This window comes from Pelodiscus sinensis, chromosome 2 (assembly GCF_049634645.1).
Source record: "Pelodiscus sinensis isolate JC-2024 chromosome 2, ASM4963464v1, whole genome shotgun sequence".
Taxonomy (NCBI): domain Eukaryota; kingdom Metazoa; phylum Chordata; order Testudines; family Trionychidae; genus Pelodiscus; species Pelodiscus sinensis.
Genome location: NC_134712.1, coordinates 49,278,346 through 49,297,439, shown reverse-complemented (window position 1 = coordinate 49,297,439; position 19,094 = coordinate 49,278,346). Strand labels below are relative to the sequence as shown.

The 19,094-nt window shown below is 44.1% G+C and overlaps 1 protein-coding gene across 3 annotated transcripts in view; it reads left to right on the top strand.

Moving 5' to 3' along the window:
• The window catches only part of ZBTB10 (zinc finger and BTB domain containing 10), a 59,903-nt gene that overhangs the window by 1,493 nt on the left and 39,316 nt on the right, over positions 1-19,094 (top strand). For all 3 annotated transcript variants that reach the window (XM_075920469.1, XM_075920468.1, XM_006135274.3), the window contains one exon: positions 15,316-16,213. In XM_075920469.1, the coding sequence (XP_075776584.1) occupies positions 15,316-16,213 (898 nt within the window). The remainder of the gene's footprint in view (positions 1-15,315; positions 16,214-19,094) is intronic.

Here is a 19,094-nt window from a genome sequence, read left to right as displayed (position 1 = left end):
CAGTAAACAGACTGCCCTGCCTTCTGTTTTCAGGCTGAACGTCTAATATGCCTGTCTTGACCAGTGGTGTTGAGCACCACTGAATCAAACTATGAACTGTGTATGAGGAAAATCCACTTCAGGTCAGGGAGCACAGCAGCAAACTCAGCACCCTTAATTCCAGCACACATTAGGGATATATAATAGTTTCAATAGCCATATGGTTGGTTGTAGTTTATGACCAGTGATTGCTATTTTTATTTGTGCATTTCATGAACAAAAATTGGTGTGCTTAGGAGCGCAAAAATTGTATCCATTTAAATGTGTAACTGCACTGATTTAAAAAAAAAAAAAAACTTACAAGATTCCTTCTCCTGGGGCAAATTATAGCAGTGCCCAAAAAACAGCTATGTGCAAAAAACACAATCAGAGAGAACATTGATTTTTAGTACCTAAAATAATTAACTTGTAGGCTGGATGTGGTCTCTCAAGATTAGCTACCTCACTGGCACTTAACTCGATATTTACCTGCTCAATCCCAGCAATTGCAGCTCCCATTTGCTGCGTCTCTCCCATTGGCAGCAGCCTGTCAGAGGCTAACCCTGGCAAACGGCAACCATGTCTTTGCCCCCCCCCCCCCCCGATCTAGAGCAGTGGTCCCCAACGCGGTGCCCGCAGGTGCCATGGTGCCCACAGAGGCATTTGTGTGTGCCCGCCGACAACCTGGGCCGGCGCCGGCCCCAGGCGCACGACACGCACTGGTGCGTGGCGCTCAGGCGGCCCCACACCCGTGGCACATGCGGGTGCGCGGCTCGGGTGGTGGTACTGGCACAAGGCGCTCCGGCAGCCCCGGCCTTGGGGCACATGCCGGCGCCGGGTGCAACGGCATCCCCGCCCCGGCGTGCCCCTGGGCGCCTGGTGCGTGAGTGGCCCCGCCCCCTGGGCGCCTGGTGCGTGAGTGGCCCCGCCCCGTGGGAGCCTCTAAAGGTTGGGGACCACTGATCTAGAGGGTGCATGAGGTGCTCATACGCTTTTTTCTGTAATAATTTTTTCCAGCATAGGTGACTTAGATTTCATCAGTTACTTTGCATAAAATGTCTGCAATTGCATGGAGATAAACGTGGTTTCCTGAAAACCAAGTTAATGTGCCACCTAACCCCTTTAATGCTTTGAAACTATAGTAAAACTCCAATAGTCCGGCATCCAATAGTCCGTCACTCCTGATAGTCCGGCATCAAAATGGCAAGAGCCTAGTGAGTGAGTTTTGGCAAAAAGAGTCACAAGGTAACAGCGGCAGCAGCTGAACTGAGCAAAAAGGGTAAAAAAGGCTTTAAAAAATTAAAACGTTACAGTATACTGTATGCAGTATGTACAATAAAAAGGGTTAAGAACACTTTATATACAGTATATATATTACTTGCTTATAGTACCTCCTGATAGTCTGGCATATTTGATAATCCAGCACCACCTAAATCCCATAGGTTCCGGATTATCGGAAGTCTACTGAAATGAGCTGAGTGTCTCCTACAACTCAAAGAACAAGCTGTTGTTCTTATTGGCAAGGCCACTGACAACTTTAGACCTTCTTACTATATCAAGTGTCTAAAGGATGTTTGAAATGTCAACAAATACATGTGCTTGACATAAAAGCTGTATGAGTACTTCATTTTCTGTGTCACTATTTTCTGACAGTATTGTACATAGTGGCTAAACTAACAACATAGTGGAGTAAATTCATCACAATTAAAGTAAGGCACAAAGGTAATAGTTTCTATTACAAATAGACTTATCTAAAGGCACATCCAGAATAAATGAAAATCCTTCAACTGTATAGTTTGTCTTTATGTTGATTTGGCGCTCTCAAAGCTAGGCAGGGTTAACTCTGGTCCGTAGATGAATGAGACACTTAAGGAATAACTAATGCTACTGAATCACTAACTTCTTTGAAGGAATACTTTTCTACTTAAGCTAGATATGAACTGGTTTCATAATCACGAGCTGACTACTGAAGCTCTTTATATAATTTGTGACAATTCTGGCAAATCCAGTGATCTAAATTTGGGTGCAGGACCTCAGGGTTTAAAAGACAGGCATATTAAGTAAATGTGGATGCTTCTGCAATTTCAGTTGGATAGGATATGCAAGAACTTCTTAATGCCCTGCTGCTGTGTTACGGTTCACTTCAGAAGTGGGTAAAGTGACTTCAGTTACCTGAGCATTTTTGAATTATACACTATTAACTGCATCTTACTTCACCTTAGGTTGAAGTATCTTTATCTGTCTAGTAAAAGCATTCTCTGAAACTCAGTGCTTTGAGACTGCTAATGTGTTTTGCTATGTAATTCTCAAGCATGTTTTGTCTGTTGTCTTGCAATTTGAGGTTTGTTCCTCTGTCACCATTGTCTTGTCTGAATTGTTAAATTACTACAGTTTCTAGTTTCTTTGACAGTTGCCTTTATTTCTTTACTCCTCATGTTACCTCTCTAGCAATCCTACAACCATTCTTATCTTTATAATTTAAAATAGTTTTTGACTATCTTATTGTAAGTCGGGTGTAACTTTTAGAAGTGGTATTTGTGTTGATACTTGATATGTCATTGGATTTTCCTTCATCTGAGGAAGTGGGTTTTGCCCATGAAAAGCTGGGGAAGTGTGTGTGTCTATAAAATAAAGTAAGTGTGTGTGTGAGGTGCTACAGCACTACTCTTTTTTTTTTTTAAAGTAGTAATACATTTGAAATCTTCCAAATTTCATACATGCTCGCTCTAATGAAAACACTTGTATTATAGTTAGGGATGTAAGGGACTAGTCAATATACAATTAACTGATAAGCCTAGGCTTATCAGTTAATCTTCTTGACTACTTGCCTCCTGTATCCCTCACTCTTCTTCCCCCCCCCCCCCACCCACTGCTGCCTGTGAAGGGGGGCGGAAAGCGGTGGAGGCTGCTGAGGAGCATCCCGTTGGTGTGGGGTCCTAGCTCACCCTGAGCAGAGGCTGGAGCAGCTTCTGTCCACAGAGAGCTAAGACCCCCCACGGACAAAGACTGCTGCTGGCTTAGCCTCTGTCCACAGCCAGCACGGGCTTTGGTGGCCAGAGGCTGGTTTGTGGCAGAGTTCTGCCATCCCCCAGCAGCCTCTGTCCACAGGAGCTCGGACCTGTATCAGAGGCAGTAAAGCGGGTCTTTAACAACCAGTTCCTCTTGTGGACTGGCTCCTGCTTGGCACCCTACACTGTTGCCTCTGTTAGAGGCAACAGTGTGGGGTAACAGGGGGCTCTCTGGGAGTAAGGGCTGAGTGCACTGGCTACCAGCTCCACCCTCAGAGACTATAGAATAGTTGAGTAACTGCAAAGATTTCATGCAATTACTTGACTATTCAATTAACCAATAGTTAACATCCTTAGTTATAGCATAACATAAGATTTTTCCTCATTTGTACTATTCCTGAAGTAAGTTGGAACCCTTGCGGGGTAGTTTTTTGGGGTTGAACTTGCAGATGGAAGGTACTGATCTCTGTATCCTTGAACCATTGGTTTTTTGTTGTTGTTTTGTGATGCTCTCTTCTGCTGTAGTTGTTTTGACTTGTATGTGTGATCAAAAGAATAAATGTGGTTTTACTAGGTAGTCAGATCTCCTAAATCACATTCACAATTCCAAACTAATTAAATTATGGCTTTTTCCACTATACAGGCAGTCCCTGAGTTACGCGGATCCGACTTATGTCGGATCCGCAGTTACGAACGGGGATTTTCTCGCCCTGGGGCGAGAAAAGCTGCTCCCCGTCTCCCTGGTCTGCTGGGGGAGCCAGCAGACCAGGGAGACGGGGAGCAAAGCGGCGGAGGACCTGGGCCGAACCCGCGGCGCTAATCTGGAAGCGCTGCGGGTCCGGTCCCGGGTCCTCCGTCGCTTTGCTCCGCGTCTCCCTGGTCTGCTGGGGGGGACGCAGCTAGTGCCCCCCCCACCCCAGCAGACCAGGGAGACGTGGAGCAAAGCCTGGGGCCTGTGGTAGAGCAGGTGGGGCGCTGTGGGTTGGTCCCGTAGCACTGCTCCTTGGCGCTACTGGACCAACCCAGCAGCACCTGAGCTGCTCTGCCCCAGGCGTCCCCAAGTCAGCTGCTGCTGAAACTGACCAGCGGCTGACTACAGGAAGCCAGAGGCAGAGTTGCTTTGCCCCGGGCTTCCTGGAATCAGCTGCTGATCAGTTTCAGCAGCAGCTGACTTGGGGACGCCTGGGGTTCTTAAGTTGAATCTGTATGTAAGTCGGAACTGGTGTCCAGATTCAGCCGCTGTTGAAACTGATCAGTTTCAGCAGCGGCTGAATCTGGATGCCAGTTCCGACTTACATACAGATTCAACTTAAGAACAAACCTACAGTCCCTATCTTGTACGTAACCCGGGGACTGCCTGTATTTCCATTCCCATGTGTTATCACATCTCTGTTTTTGTGTTCTTTAGTCCTCTTAAAATAATCTGATACCAAACTAATGTCTTTAAAAATCCCTGATATTTAATATTCCAATGCTCTAAATATTTACTAGGCATTTGTCTGCCTTAGAGTGTGCATGCGTGTGTGTGTTTTTCTTTTTCTTCTGTGTGTGTGTGTGTGTGTGTGTGTGTGTGTGTGTGTGTGTGTGTTTTTGTAAATTGGGAATAGGGTTCTGGAAGAGATCATTCAATCATTGTCCTAGGGAAGGTACCACGTGTTCTTGAGCTGACAAGCTTCAACTGCAGGGCATGTTTAACAGTTGCTAATAAACATATGGCATAATGCCATTAAGTGAGGAAAGGAAATTGTGGGTATTGGTCGCTAATGCAGTGGAAACTTCTATAGATCTGTTGGGCAATAGACTCGTGTGAGCAGTGATTTCAGGGCCTTTTTTAGAGAGAGTTAATTTAGAATGCCAAAATGCATCACAAGTAATTGCAGATGCTATATATTCAAGGATATTGTGATTCTATGCCTTTACTGAGGCACCAATCTTGACTTGATTTACAACAAAATAGAGCCTTTCACTAGATTTGGTATGTTTTTTGATACTTAGGAGGGTAGACTATAACTGTATACACTTAAAAAATTATATAGCTTGATATTTAGATTGTACCTTCTACTGCTTTAGAAAATAGTGACTGATAATTACCTGTTTACTCAATCTTGATCAAGCTATGTTAGAATGGAAACTGACATTAAGGGTATGTGTAGACTACAGGGTTTTGTCAACATGAGTGGACTTTTGTCGTCAAAGCTATACCTGCATCTACACTGCGGCTGAGTTCTGTCGACATAATGTCGACAGAACTCAGAAGTTTTGTCAATGGCTATAAATCTTATTCTATGAGGAATAATGCTTTTTGTCGACAGAGTTCTGCCGACAGAAGGCGTTATTGCATCTACACTGTCCTTTGCGTCTACACTATCATGTCGACGAAGCGGCTTGCTTTGTCAACAGAACTGGATGTAGTCTAGACGCTAAAACTTTGTAGTCTAAGACATACCCTTGGGTTGCATCTACACTACATCTCTTGAGAACAATGCACCGGCAGACAATTTGGACAGTCTAGTGAAGACCTGTCAAATTGATCGCAGATGACTCTGCACTTGACCCCTGTACTCTATCCCAGACAAGAAAAATAAGTCAATATTGACTCCAGCTACGTTATTCATATAGCTGGAGTTGCATTCCTTATATCGACTTACTGAGGTACAGTAGACCAACCTTCTATTAAATACACTTCAGCAAATAAGTTTGATATGCTAAGCACTTAATACCATCTATTGTGGCATGTTAATAAAGAACAAAAGTTAGGATGGGGGGGAAATGATTCAGAAAAGCAGCTTTAACTCGGTTTTTTGACAGTGGCTCATGGAGCTTGCATTATTTTCATATACGTTTAAGAAATAAGTTTAGCTCTTAACATTCTGTATTCAATTCAGATTTCAGTTTTAATGTGTTAATTTTTTGAAAGAAAAATAAGTGATTTAAATAAAAATCAGTAATCATTTTTATCTATCCTGGGATAAACTGGCTGTTTAAAAAATTTGGACTCCTGTACTAGAAGAGGTTTGTTTAGTTGTATAAAAATACTTTACTGTGGTGTGTTCCTTTTTCTGTATTCAGTAAACCGAGAAGGGCTACTAGTTCTCTTCTCTTCCTCCCCTCTTTTTTCGTCCCCATGCTTTTTAAAGTTTGGGCTTTGCAAGGTAACACCACAAAACCTCCCTTTCAGTCTGAAATACATTTTTAGTTAAAAGCAGTAGTTCTCTGAAAGCTGAAAAACAGTTGAAGTAGTATTACTTTTCCACTTGAACTGTAGTTGCTTTGAATGTCATGAATAGGAGATGGTCTTTCATTCATAAATGTTTCAATATCCCTGTTTTAAGGATTACTTCTCCACCTTTACTTCATTTTAAAAATAAGCTCTCTGAAGTAGTGATTGTTTGTATATCTTCTATAGCATTTGCCACCATAGGGCCCGACTTGTAGTGCTGAATAGGCAAAATTTGCAATATAAATATTGAATAGGCAAAATTTGCAATATAAATGTTGAATAATAAAGCAGGGTCTATAGGAGTGGAGCTGTGAGGTGGAGCATCACCAAAACAGCTAACAAAGCATTTCAGACAGATTTTTTTTTTTTTTCTTTTCTTCCTAGAAAACTGTTTCAGGCCAGGAAATTACTATCATCTCACTCTTCTGAAACCTTTTGTTTGGGAACAGTGTTTACTTTAGGGATGTTAAATATTGACTAGATGCAAAATGCATTGATTATTCAATTAGTCGATAGGGCACCTCTGCCTTTGAAGGGTAGCACCAGCCTTAGGAGCCCGGGGTCACCTTTGAAACGCCGCGTGCAGCCTGGGAACACCCTCACTGGCTCCAGGCTGCACGCAGCATTTCAAAGCGGCAGCACTGCATGGAACCTGGGGTTTGGCCCATGCTCCAAGCAGTGCTGCTGCTCTGAAGTACTCTCTCCTGTTCCCCCTTGCTGCCTCTTTCTGATAGAGGAAGCGGGGGAGGGGGAGGAGGGTGGAGTGATTAGTTGACTAGCCTGTCAACTAGTCCTTCACATTGTTAGTTTAACTGTATAGAGTAGAAAGATGCTGCAAGGCAAATAACTGCTTTTCCATTAATTTTCATAAAAGGTGGCACTGCATGTAGCATGTATGTATGTAAGAGTCTTGGGTCCTTTCCTGCTCCCAGGAGACAGACAGATGCTAAACAAATATTTTAGTTTAAGATCGCTCTTAACTTACCTCATGTATATATTGTGCCATATGATTTCTTGACCATGTTTCATTGCTGAAACTCCAGTCCCCAAGTCCTTTGGGTGCTTAGTTGCTGTGAGAAGTTGGGTACTCTGTGTGGGGGATATGGCAGTCTGTTGATAGAAGATTTTGAGATTATTGAATGGATGTACCACAGGTGCGCTCTACTATGGTTCAGTTGAGAAAACATCCACCTTCTGTTTTCACATCCATGTTGTACTACTTGGCTTTTCTTTACAAACTTTCCATGAGCTCAACTGTGAAGGAGGAGGGTGGTGATTTACAGAAGTATAGAATTGTTTGAATGTTACATCCAACAGGCAAGTCACTAAGAGTCTAAACCACTACTGCAGACCACTTTTCCTTCCATTTTTGCCCAGTGGGGTAATAGCTGCTACCTAAAGAGAAACAGCTGAAACTCGATTCATGAGAAGATTTTGGCTATGGTCTTGCAGCCATCTTCTCCATGGTCCACATTGGATTGAAAACTAGTGCCAAATACGTGAGTTTTTAGTGATGGGGAGAGTGGTTTCTTGGTTCTGATGGAAACTGGCAATCTATCTCTTGATGTCTTCCATAAAGGCATTGGTTCGCATTTGAAGATGGTTTACAGTCAAGCACCAGTTGTTGGGTTCAGTACAGGGATAACTGTGTGGCGTTCTCTGTTAGACAGGTCAGACTAGATTATATAATTGTTCCTTTTGGCAGTAAATGAATTATAGTTGGCAGTGATAACATGTTTTCTCTTACATTCAATTACTGAAATTCTAGCCTGTGGCCTCCTAAATCACTTGTCCAAAGTCCAGCCTCTTCTGAAACATCTGTGGCCCTTTCCTAAATGGCAAATAGAAATATATTTGTATTAACCATGTCCTAAAAAACATCTCTAGTGACTAGCTACAAAATTGCTTCTGCCTTATGAGTATTCTTCATGGCAATACTCCCATCTAAATTAGGACCTGAATATTTCAGACTGCCAACTCTGCCTTTTTCAGTTTTCTCTCCTTTTCCTCAGTCACTGACTCTACCCTCTCTCTTTTAAAATTCAACTCAAAATTCTTTGTGCTGCTGAGTGGTTTCCCTATCTGCATGGACCTATTGCCATTTTTTCTCTTCAGTAACATTTACAAGTCACTTTGATACCCTGATGGAAAAAATCTATAGAAATGCAAAGCATGTAATCATTTACTTATTAACACTCATTACATGTTTAAACAGCACTACAATGATACATCCTTATAGCACATTTTTAAAATGTAATTCGAGTTTTTGTGGTATACATGCAGTAAACATGTTCAGTTCTCTCTACTTCTTTTCTTAGCTAATGTCCAATGGTGAAGGCTGCCATGTAGAATCATAGAATTGTGGAACTGGAAGGGACCGAAAGAGCTCATCTAGTCCAGTCCCTTGCACTGGCAGGGTTAAGTATTATGTAAATTATTTATGTAGTAGGGATGTAAAATTTTGATTTGGCTAATCGAACAGTGGATGCAATTTGAAGACTATTCAATTAGTTGATAAGGGTGTTTCCATCTTTGAAGTGCAGCAATAGCCCTAGGGCCTGTTGCTACTCTTGAAAGGTGAAAGTGCTGCTTGGAGCTCAGGACCAGCAGGGGATTCAAGCAGCCCCCTGCTGGCCCCTTGCTCCCTACGGCATTTCAAAGCGGTGTTGCTGCATGGAGCCTGGGGTTAGCAGGGGAGTCCCCAGCTGACCCTGGGCTCTGTGTGGTATTGCTGCCTTGAAACGCAGCATGCAGCCCAGGTCAGCTGGGAACTCCCAGCTGGCCCCGGGCCACATACAGCATTTCAGAGCTGCAGTGCTGCCTGGTGCTGAAACTGACCAGCAGTGGCTGAATCAGGGATGCCTGGGGCAGAGCCGGACTATCGTAAGGGGAGGGCTATGAGGGGTCTGGGGTGGCATCCCCTCCCACCCCACTCCAGACCCCTCATAGCCCCCCTTCTGATAGTCCGACATATCTGATAATCCGGCACCCCCCTGGGTCCTAAAGATGCCGGATTATCGGAAGTTTACTGTACATAGGGATGTAAGCGACTAAAAAGCAAGTTTTCCCCCCAGCACCGTCTCTGTGGGGGATAGGGGAGGTAGATGTGTCCATACTGCTGTGCCTTTCTTTGAAATTTACAAGTACATTTCAAAAGAATGAGGCACAGGAGCCGGATGTCTCTCTCTTTGAAGTGCACCAGAGCTGCAGGCAGCTCTTATACATTTCAAAGGCAGAGGCACAGTGGGATAGTGAGTGCCCCCATCAACTAATTGAGTAGTCGATGGAATTTGATCCACTATTGGATTAATTGATTGGAGTTTAACATCCCTAGATTTGACAGATGTTCACTAACCTGCTCTTATAAATCTCTGCTATTGATTCTACAACCTCCCTAGGCAGTTTACTGCAGTGCTTAGCCACCTTGGAAGGAAATTTGTCCTAATGTCCAGGGCTTGACAAACTGTGGCGCAAACTAACTCGCCAGCCCTGCACCACGCATGCGCCAGACCGGCACTGCGCACGTGCACAGCGCTGGTGAATGAGGCGCACGGAGCAACTGGCTGAAATATACTCGCCACAGGGCAAGTAGAAACAGTGGTTTGTCGAGCCCTGCTAATGTCCAAACTAAATTTACCTTGCTGCAATTTAAGCCTGTTGCTGTTTGTCCTCGTCTCAGAGGTGAAAGAGAATAGTTTACTTCCCTCCTCCCCTTTGTCACCTTCATATACTTGAACCCTGTATTATTGTATCTGCTGTCTTCTCTTTCCCCAGACTAAACAAACCCTTTTCTTCAGTGATTTTTGTTCCTTTTCTCAGGACTTTCTCCAATTTTGTTCATTTTGTTCCTGACATGAGGTACACAGAAATGGACACACTACTCCTTTTGAGGCCTGATTTAGTGTGGATTAGAGCAGAATAATTACTCATGACTTGCTTACAACACGCCTGCTCATGGAACCTAGAATGTTGTTTGGGGTATATGGTGGGGTGTGTGTTTTTTGGCAACAGTGTACGCTGTTGACTCATACTTAGCTTGTCATCCATTATGACTTCCAAATCCTTTTCAACAGTACTCCTTTTGGAGCATTATTTCCCATATTTTATGTATGCAACTGATTGTTCCTTCTTAATTGGAGTACTTTGAATTTATCCATATTGAATTTCATTCTGTTTGCTTCAAATTTTTTTCCTAGTTTGTCCATATCTTTTTGAGTTTTAATGCTGTCGTCCAAAACACTTGCAACCCCTTCCTAGGTGGGTATTGTTTTCATACTTTATAAATGTGTACTCTGTGCCATTGTCTAAATAGTAGACCCAGAACTGACCTCTGCAGGACCCCAGCTGTTAGGTGTTTTGAGCTTGACTGTGAACCACTAGTAACTTACTCTCTCTGGGAACAATTTTTTCCAACTAGTTATGCATTCACTGTAAAGTAGCTCCATCTAAATTGTATTTCCCTAGTTGTTTTAGGAGTAGGTCACATAAGACATCAGATATGTCAATCTACTGCAGTGGTTCCCAACCTTTTCCAGATGGGCACCCATTTTGACAATTCAGGAAGACTTGGTGACCCAACGCAATTCAAAAATGGGGGGAGGAGGGAGGGCGGGCAGAGCAACCTGGGGAGACACTTGGTGACCCTTTTGAAATGTAATGGTGACCCATATTTGAGTCCTGATCCATAGGTTGGGAAACCCTGATTTACTGCTTCCTTCCACCCCCACACCCTCAAAGGTAGTTACCCTGTCAAAGAGATACTGGTTTTGATTGACATGACTTGTTGATAATTCCATGCTGTTGTTTATCACCTTATTATCTTAAAGGTATCTTCAGATGAATTGCCCTGTTACCTTTCTGGATACTGAAATTAAGCTAACTGGTCTGTAATTTCCTGGGGTGACTTTATTCCCCTTTTTGTACTTGGGCACTACATTTGCCCTTTTTCAGTCCCCTAAAATCTCCTTGGACTCTTTTGGAAAATAATCACTAGTAGCTTATCTCCCTTCAGTCAGCTCATTGAGTATTCTAGGATGTGTTTAATCAGGCACTGGCAATTTGAAAACTTCTATCTTGTCGAAGTAATTTTTAACTTGCCTATTTTGACATCTTGTCACTTTCACTGGCCTTTAATCTTAGGCCATATCTCCTTATGGAGGATTGATGCTCTGACAGTCAATCTTCTGGGGTTTGATTTAGCATGTCTGGTGTATGTCTGTCTATGTCTGTCGATGCTGGTACTCCTCACTGTCATAAGGAGTATAGGAAGTTTAGAAGAGCATTTCTATTCCTATTATCTCCCACTGTGGAGACAGTGCCAAGCACAGTTTTAAAATACATCCACTCCAACTACATTACTTATGTAGCTGACCTTCCAGGTGTAGTATAGCCCTGACCTTAGACATCCAGTCTCTAGTAACCTCCTCCACCCTTCCCTTCCCCCAACAGGCTTTTACCCTGTCTTTGGTCTTGTTTCTAATGTATTTGTGCAATGTTTTCTTGTTGTGCTTTGTTTCTAGCTAATTTAATCTCATTTTGTGCCTTGCCCATTTTAATTTTGTCCCAGAACACTTGTGATAAGTGTGTGTGTGTTTATACATACACCTATATATTGTGATTTGACATTTTCTGCTTTTTTAGGATTCTTTTTGAGTTTCAAATCTTTTTTCCCCTACACACTTTGCTCTTGTGTCCTTAATATTTCTCTGAAAAAACACCGTCTCTCAAACTATTTTTTCCCATACGCTTGTTTCCCATGGAATCTTTCCTATTATGTCCCTGAGTTTACAGAAGTTTGTTGTCTTGAAGTTCTTTATCTTTATTGTACTGTTTTGCCTCTTACCCATCTATAGAATCATGTATTCTGAGTGAAAGTGATCTGATCCTATGACAAACTGCCTCTTTACTTTCAAATTCTCAATCAGTTCCTCAATCTAGTTTAGAATGACTTCTCCCCTTATGGCTTTCTCCAATATACAGGCAGTCCCCGGGTTACGTACAAGATAGGGACTGTAGGTTTGTTCTTAAGTTGAATCTGTATGTAAGTCGGAACTGGCGTCCAGATTCAGACACTGCTGAAACTGACCGCCAGTTCTGACTTACATACAGAATCAACTTAAGAACCCCAGGCGTCCCCAAGTCAGCTGCTGCTGAAACTGATCAGCAGCTGATTCCAGGAAGCCCGGGCCAGAGCAACTCTGCCTCGGGCTTCCTGTAGTCAGCGCTGGTCAGTTTCAGCAGAAGCTGACTTGGGGACGCCTGGGGCAGAGCAGCTGGGGTGCTGCTGGGTTGCTCCAGTAGCGCCGCTCCTGGGTGCTACTGGACCAACCTAGCAGCACCCCATCTGCTCTGCCCCAGGCGTCCTGATTCAGCCGCTGCTGAAACTGGCCAGCAGCGGCTGAATCAGGACCTGGGGCAGAGCAGCTGGGGTGCTGCCGGGTTGGTCTAGTAGTGCCCAGAGCGGGCGCTGCAGGACCAATCGGCAGCGCCCCAGCTGCTCTGCCCCAGAGTCCAAAACAAAAGCCTGGTCTGCTGGGGGAAGGGGAAGCACACTAGCTGCCCCCACCTCCCCAGCAGACCAGGGACACGGGGAGCAGAGCCTCTGAGGCTTTGCTCTGGCAAAGCCTCAGAGGCGAGGGACCCCGCCGCAGCTGCGGCTTCAGTCCGGGAGCCTGTGGTCTGCTGGGGACGGTCCCCAGCAGACCACAGGCTCCCAGACTGAAGCCGCAGCCGCGGGGGGGGGGAGGGTCCCGCGCCTCTGAGGCTTTGCCAGAGCAAAGCCTCAGAGGCGCGGGGAACCGCCGCTGCTGCCGCTTCAATCTGGGTGCCTGTGGTCTGCTGGGGACGGTCCCCAGCAGACCACAGGCTCCCAGACTGAAGCCGCAGCCGCGGGGGGGGGGGGGGCTCCCGCGCCTCTGAGGCTTTGCTCTCGCTAAGCCTCAGAAGCGCGGGAACCCGCCCGGTGCCCCTGGTCTGCTGGAGACGGTCTCCAGCAGACCAGGGGCACCGGAGCAGCTTACGAACGGGGCTTTCTCGCCCCGACTTCCGGGGCGCGAGAGCCCCGTTCGTAAGTGCGGATCGGACATAAGTCGGATCTGCGTAAGTCGGGGACTGCCTGTAGTCTGTATAGTCTTTGTTGTCTGGGTAACTGACATCCCCAGTCACCACCAAATTCTTTGCTTTCGATGGTTTTTTTAAGAGCTAATAAAACCAATCTCATCTACCTTCTCCTCCTGTTCGCTGGCCAGTAGTAGAACCTTAGCATGACATGGCCTTTGTTTTTTACCCCTTTTTATTCTTACAGAGTTGTTGGAATTCTGGTATCTTATTTCCATCTCAACCTCATTTTTTTCTATAAGGCCCAACCTCTTCCCTCTTTCCCTCTGTCTGTCCTCCTTAGCATGCTTAAAACTTCTGTATTGGGGTTCTCAAACATCATTTGGATGACCCCTTCTGACACAAATTACTACCTGACCCCAAGAGGGATGATAAAGCCTGAGCTTGCTGGAGCCTGACTGTCCCAATTGGGGGTACCCAAACCCAAGCCTCACTGCCTCATGCGGGGAGGGCAAAGCCAAAGTTTAAAGGCCTGAACCTGAAGCAGAGAACCTATAACATGAGACTTGAAGCCCTGGGGCTTCAGCTTTGGCACCAGGAGATAGAGCCCAGACTTCAGCCTTGGACCCTAGCAAGTTGAAAACAGGGTCTCAATCAGTGTTAGCTGTAAGCTGAGAGCTTGGGCGGCCACTCAGAGATTCCGATGCCACCCAGCTGATCAATAGAGCACTTTCACCTGGTAGCATATGTGTTTACCGGCGGTGCATGTAACACAAATTATTCTTCCCATGGATGGAAAAAACCAGGAACACTGGGTACAACCCACTATAGGGTTCCCACACACAGTTTGAGACTCGCTGTTCTATACTAATACTCCAGTTGCTTGTTTTATCCCATCAAGTTTCTGTGAAGCCATCTATATAATAGATGAAAATTACCTATTTAAATATTTATCTTTAGAGGTTAAAAAAATTGTTTAATGAAAATTCGTAGCAGTTGGTGCACTGATAATAGACTAAAGTTTTACTAAACTGCAAAGGAGGCAGGGTGGCATTTGTATTTATTTTTGCTTCTATTTGTGTTGGGAATTTGTTAAAATCCTGTCTCCCTATTTTTACTTGAGTCCTCTATGGAAGATTAAAGTAGTGTGAGCTAAGTTCCCCTAAGCTAAGCAGCTTCCCGATTAAGACTCATGTGGGGCTGCAGCAGGGAGATAGCTCCAGGCCTTGGGGAGAAATCAGAGCCATTGGAAGGGAGCACCTCTATGCCATTCATAGCATGGAACTGCCTAGGTAAGACGAGGCTCCAACCCTTTGCCCTACATCTTGAGCTTCCCAGCAAAGAGCCAGTACACCAACCCCCAGCCCTGAGCCCTACTGTCCCTCCCCAAACTCCTCATCAGCAGTTCTACCTTGGAGCCTGCACCCCCAGCCAGAGACCTTGCACCCCAACCCTCTGCCACAGCCCTGAGCCCCCTCCTACACTCAGAACCCCCTTGGCTCTGCTCCTGCCACGTGAATTTTGCTGTGCATCAATGTGAAGGTGATGTCTCACATGACCTGTGCATTGGTGTGCCTAAGAAAATTCTGTCCAGGAGTGGAAAAATTAGAGGAAACACTGTGGGAGTTTTCATAGCTCTTAATTGAACAATTTGGGGTTAAAACTTTAATGTAGTCCCTTAACATCTAGTTCAGGCATTTTGTGATAAACCACTTTAAACACTTGAACTAAATAGTCTTCCTTCAGTGGCTTGCGTTTATTTTTGTGGTAGTTATAGCTCATCTACCTCTTCATTTTCCCACAGCTTCAGAAAAAAATTATAAGTGGAATGAGTTTCTAATAGTACGCAAGGAAACTTTTTGGACATTTTGTGTTGCATATTGCCTTTATATGTTTTGTTTGTCAAAAATCCCATTTTCCTCTGTATTAATAGGTAATTTTATTTTCATATTTGACAACAATGGGAAAACTAAGAAGGCAATTAACTGAGCTAATTCTTTTCTCTAATTACAGGAGTCAGAAATACCATCAGAATTGACTAATGAGGCATTCTGCGATTACAACAGTAGGCCAAATGAAAACTCTTACTGCTATCAGCTGCTGCAAGAACTAAATGAACAGAGGAAGAAAGGCATTCTGTGTGATGTCAATATTGTGGTGAGTGGGAGGGTCTTCCGAGCTCACAAGAACATTTTGGTTGCAGGCAGCCGTTTCTTTAAGACCCTGTACTGCTTTACAAACAAAGAAAGCCGTAACCAAACCACTGTTACTTATTTAGATGTTGTTGCTGTTCAAGGTTTTTCTGTCATATTGGACTTCTTATATTCTGGTAACCTTGTCCTTACAAGCCAAAATGCCATTGAAGTGATGTCAGTGGCCAGCTATCTTCAAATGACAGAGGTGGTCCAGTCCTGCCGCAATTTTATTAAAGATGCCTTAAATATAAGCATTAAATCAGAAGCTCCAGAGGCTGTAGTAGTGGATTATAACAGAAGATCTGTTAGTCGAGATGGCTTGCCTTCATCAAGGGATCAGAAGGTTGCTAGTTTCTGGGCAACACGGAATCTTACTAACTTGGCAAGTAGTATAAAAACTGAAAACGATGGCTACTGTATTGATGAGGGCCAAATTGAAAACTATCAAATGAATGACTGTAGTTGGGTTCAGGACAGTTCACCTGAAATGGCTGAAAATGAATCTCAAGGTGAAGGGAAAGTTTTTGTGTGGAATGACGTGGCCTCACAGGGACAATCCGTTCAAGAGCCAGGAAAAGCAAGAAGGAAAAACCAAACTACAAAGAGATTTATTTATAACATACCACCTAATAATGAAGAAAACTTAGAAGAATGCTCAATGATGCAGCCATCAGTCCCATATACAGAAGATTTGCAGTTTATTAAGGAAGAACCAGGTACATTTTTATTTCACTGATATTAAATTATCCAAGAGTTAAACCATTTTATCTATTATAGAATAACCTCACGTCTATAAAAATGCATTAGATAAGATCCTGCAGCAAATAGTAAATTAGACAAAGTCAGTATCTTACTATGTTGCAGGGAATCTTAATATAAATATGCTTACTCTGTTTAAGTGCTAAGTCAGTTTGGTGTGCAGATATATGCTGTCAAAATACTTGTAAGCGGAGTATTGAAGCTGCTCACATTGAGAATGTACTTCCTATAATCTTTAAGAGCCAGTAATAAAATAAAACAAACCATGTAACATCAGCTGGTGAAAACTCAGGGTTTTTTTGTAACATATATACAGTAGTCTCTTGGTTAGCTGACTTCAGCTATCTGAACCATGTGCAACTTGATCCATACAATATTTTAAAACCAGCAGTTGCCCTGTGGTGGGAAGGCTGATGTCTTCTAGTAATTTATCTTTTGAATAATCATCCCTTTATTTGATGTAAAAAGAAGTTGTATTTTGGTTTCACACCAGTGGTGTTCAACCTGTGGCTCATAAAGAGACTTTTCACTTTAGGAGTGTGTTCCTTGAACTTTACTTCCAGTGTGGTTTGTGTGGTGAGGGGTGCTTTTTATCTAATTTAATGGGCTAGTATTGGATGGAATCACCTCCAGCTGCACCCCATGTTTTCTCTGGAGTAACTGGAGAGAGGGGTGCTCTGAACAGCTGCTTAATAGCTCCCCAGCTGGTTGTCCAGTGTGTTACATGAGAGGGGAAAAACATGGCTGTGTCTGCTTCCTTTGTTGAGTTGCTGGTGTCTGGTGGTAAACAGGATAGGAATTGACTGACCCTGCTTCCTTATGCTCCCAGCTTGGGCAGCCTAAGAAAAGGGGGAGGGGAGCTGAGAATCTGTAAGTTATAAGTCTTTAATTGCCTGCCCAGACATGGCCGCTGAAGTTTTTCAGCTGGTAATGGTCCGTGAGCAACCATATATGCTAGCTGGGGTTGGTTAGAACACAGTACACACAAATTACTACTCTCCTTGCTCCAACCTGTCCTCTTTTTGAGATTGCATTGGGTGTGTGGTAACCAGCTATGCTGGGCCTGTGCTGTTAAGAGATTTTCCACATATTGGGATAGCCACAACAGGGCATTTGTGAGTAACTTCTCATCACACTGTATTGCCAGAATGAGGGAGAACAGCAACATTGCTTGATAAATATTAAGGAATTCAAGAAGTAAATTTTTTATTATTGATTCTCAGTCACTGTTTCTCCCTCCTTGTCCCCAACGTAATTGGATTTTGTATTCTTCCACAAATGTGAGGTAGTGTGCATTGGAAAAACCTTGTTTAATCTGCCAATATACTACTCTTTCATTCAGTCCTTCGGAGTCCTTCTAAAGCTGTCCCTAGTCTTAGTTGTACTAACCAAGAACCTTTTCATCTTTAATTTTTTTCTATCTCATTGTTCACCCCACCTTTACATAATCAGTAAATATTTTAAACAATCCCAATCTTAGGATGTTCCCAAGTTTGAATATTGCAATTAATCTCTTGCTATGTTGAAAACCAACTACAGTAAAACTCCATTGGTCCGACATCCAATGCTCCGGCACTCCTGATGGTCCAGCACCATCGGGAACCCGGAAGTGCTCCGGGCAGCCGGACAATTGGAGCTGCTCTGTGCCAAGCTTCCCGGATTCAGCTGCTGTGAAACTGACCAGCAGCTGAATCCGGGAAGCCGGGGGCAGAGGAGCTGGGGTGCTGCCGGGTTAGTCCGGTAGTGCTGCCCCTCGGCGCTGCGAGACCACCAGACCAACCCAGCAGCACCCCAGCTGCTCGGCCGCAGGCGTCCCCGATCCAGCCGCTGCTGAAACTGACCAGCAGCGGCTGAATTGGGGATGCCTGGGGCAGAGCCGGACTATCGGAAGGGGGAACTATGAGGGGTCTGGGGTGGCATCCCCTCCACCCCACTGCAGACCCCTCATAGCCCCCCCTTCCGATAGTCCAGCATATCTGATAAACTGGCACCCCCTGGGTCCTAAAGGTTCATTTTAGCATGTTACCCCAATGAGTGCGTAACTTCTTGTAATAGTCTTGTGTGGGGAAAAAAAATTTAGATACTAGTATTTTGGGGCAGTCCACACCAACGTGAGCTGTTCTTTCTTTATCCACCATTTCGTTGACAAGCTCAAAGGAGTTTAAAATGTTGTGAGCTACACTACCACTCTCTTTAAAACAGAAGTCTTTTTTGGATTACCACCTTTGTGTAACCAGGGTAAGGAGTGCATCTTTCAGCAGCTACTGCATTATGAACCATCTTTCTGGACAGTTTCCCTGGTGGCCAGTGTCAGTCAGCCTTCCCCTATGCTTTATGAAAACTAGCTTCAGAATATGAATATGCGTATCTTGAAGATGCTTTGTACAAAAATGTAATACCAGTTTTAACATTACAGGTTCAGCAGATTGTATATCTTTCCTTTCTGTATGTATCTATCTTGTATGTGAAGTTAGAAATATGAAGTGTGGATCTGCTTATAGTTCTAAAATGTGCTAATGAGGCCCATTACTGATACACTGGAAACTTAATGACTCAGTACTCAAACCAGTGACCTGTGAATAGTCTTCTCTACCCTGTAAACCCAAACTGTAGTTGGTATTAGAAAGATTTGTGACCGTGCCACCTAGCACAGGGAATCTGTTGAACCTAGTATTTTTTTCATGGGGTTGGAAGGTGCTGAACAAAGGATTCCCGCCATCAGGGAAAGTCTATATAGTCATAGAACCATAGGATTGGAAGAGACCTCAGGAGGTCATTGAGTCCAGTCCCCTGCTAAAAGCATGTCTAAGTCCAACTAAATCATCCCAGCCGGAACTT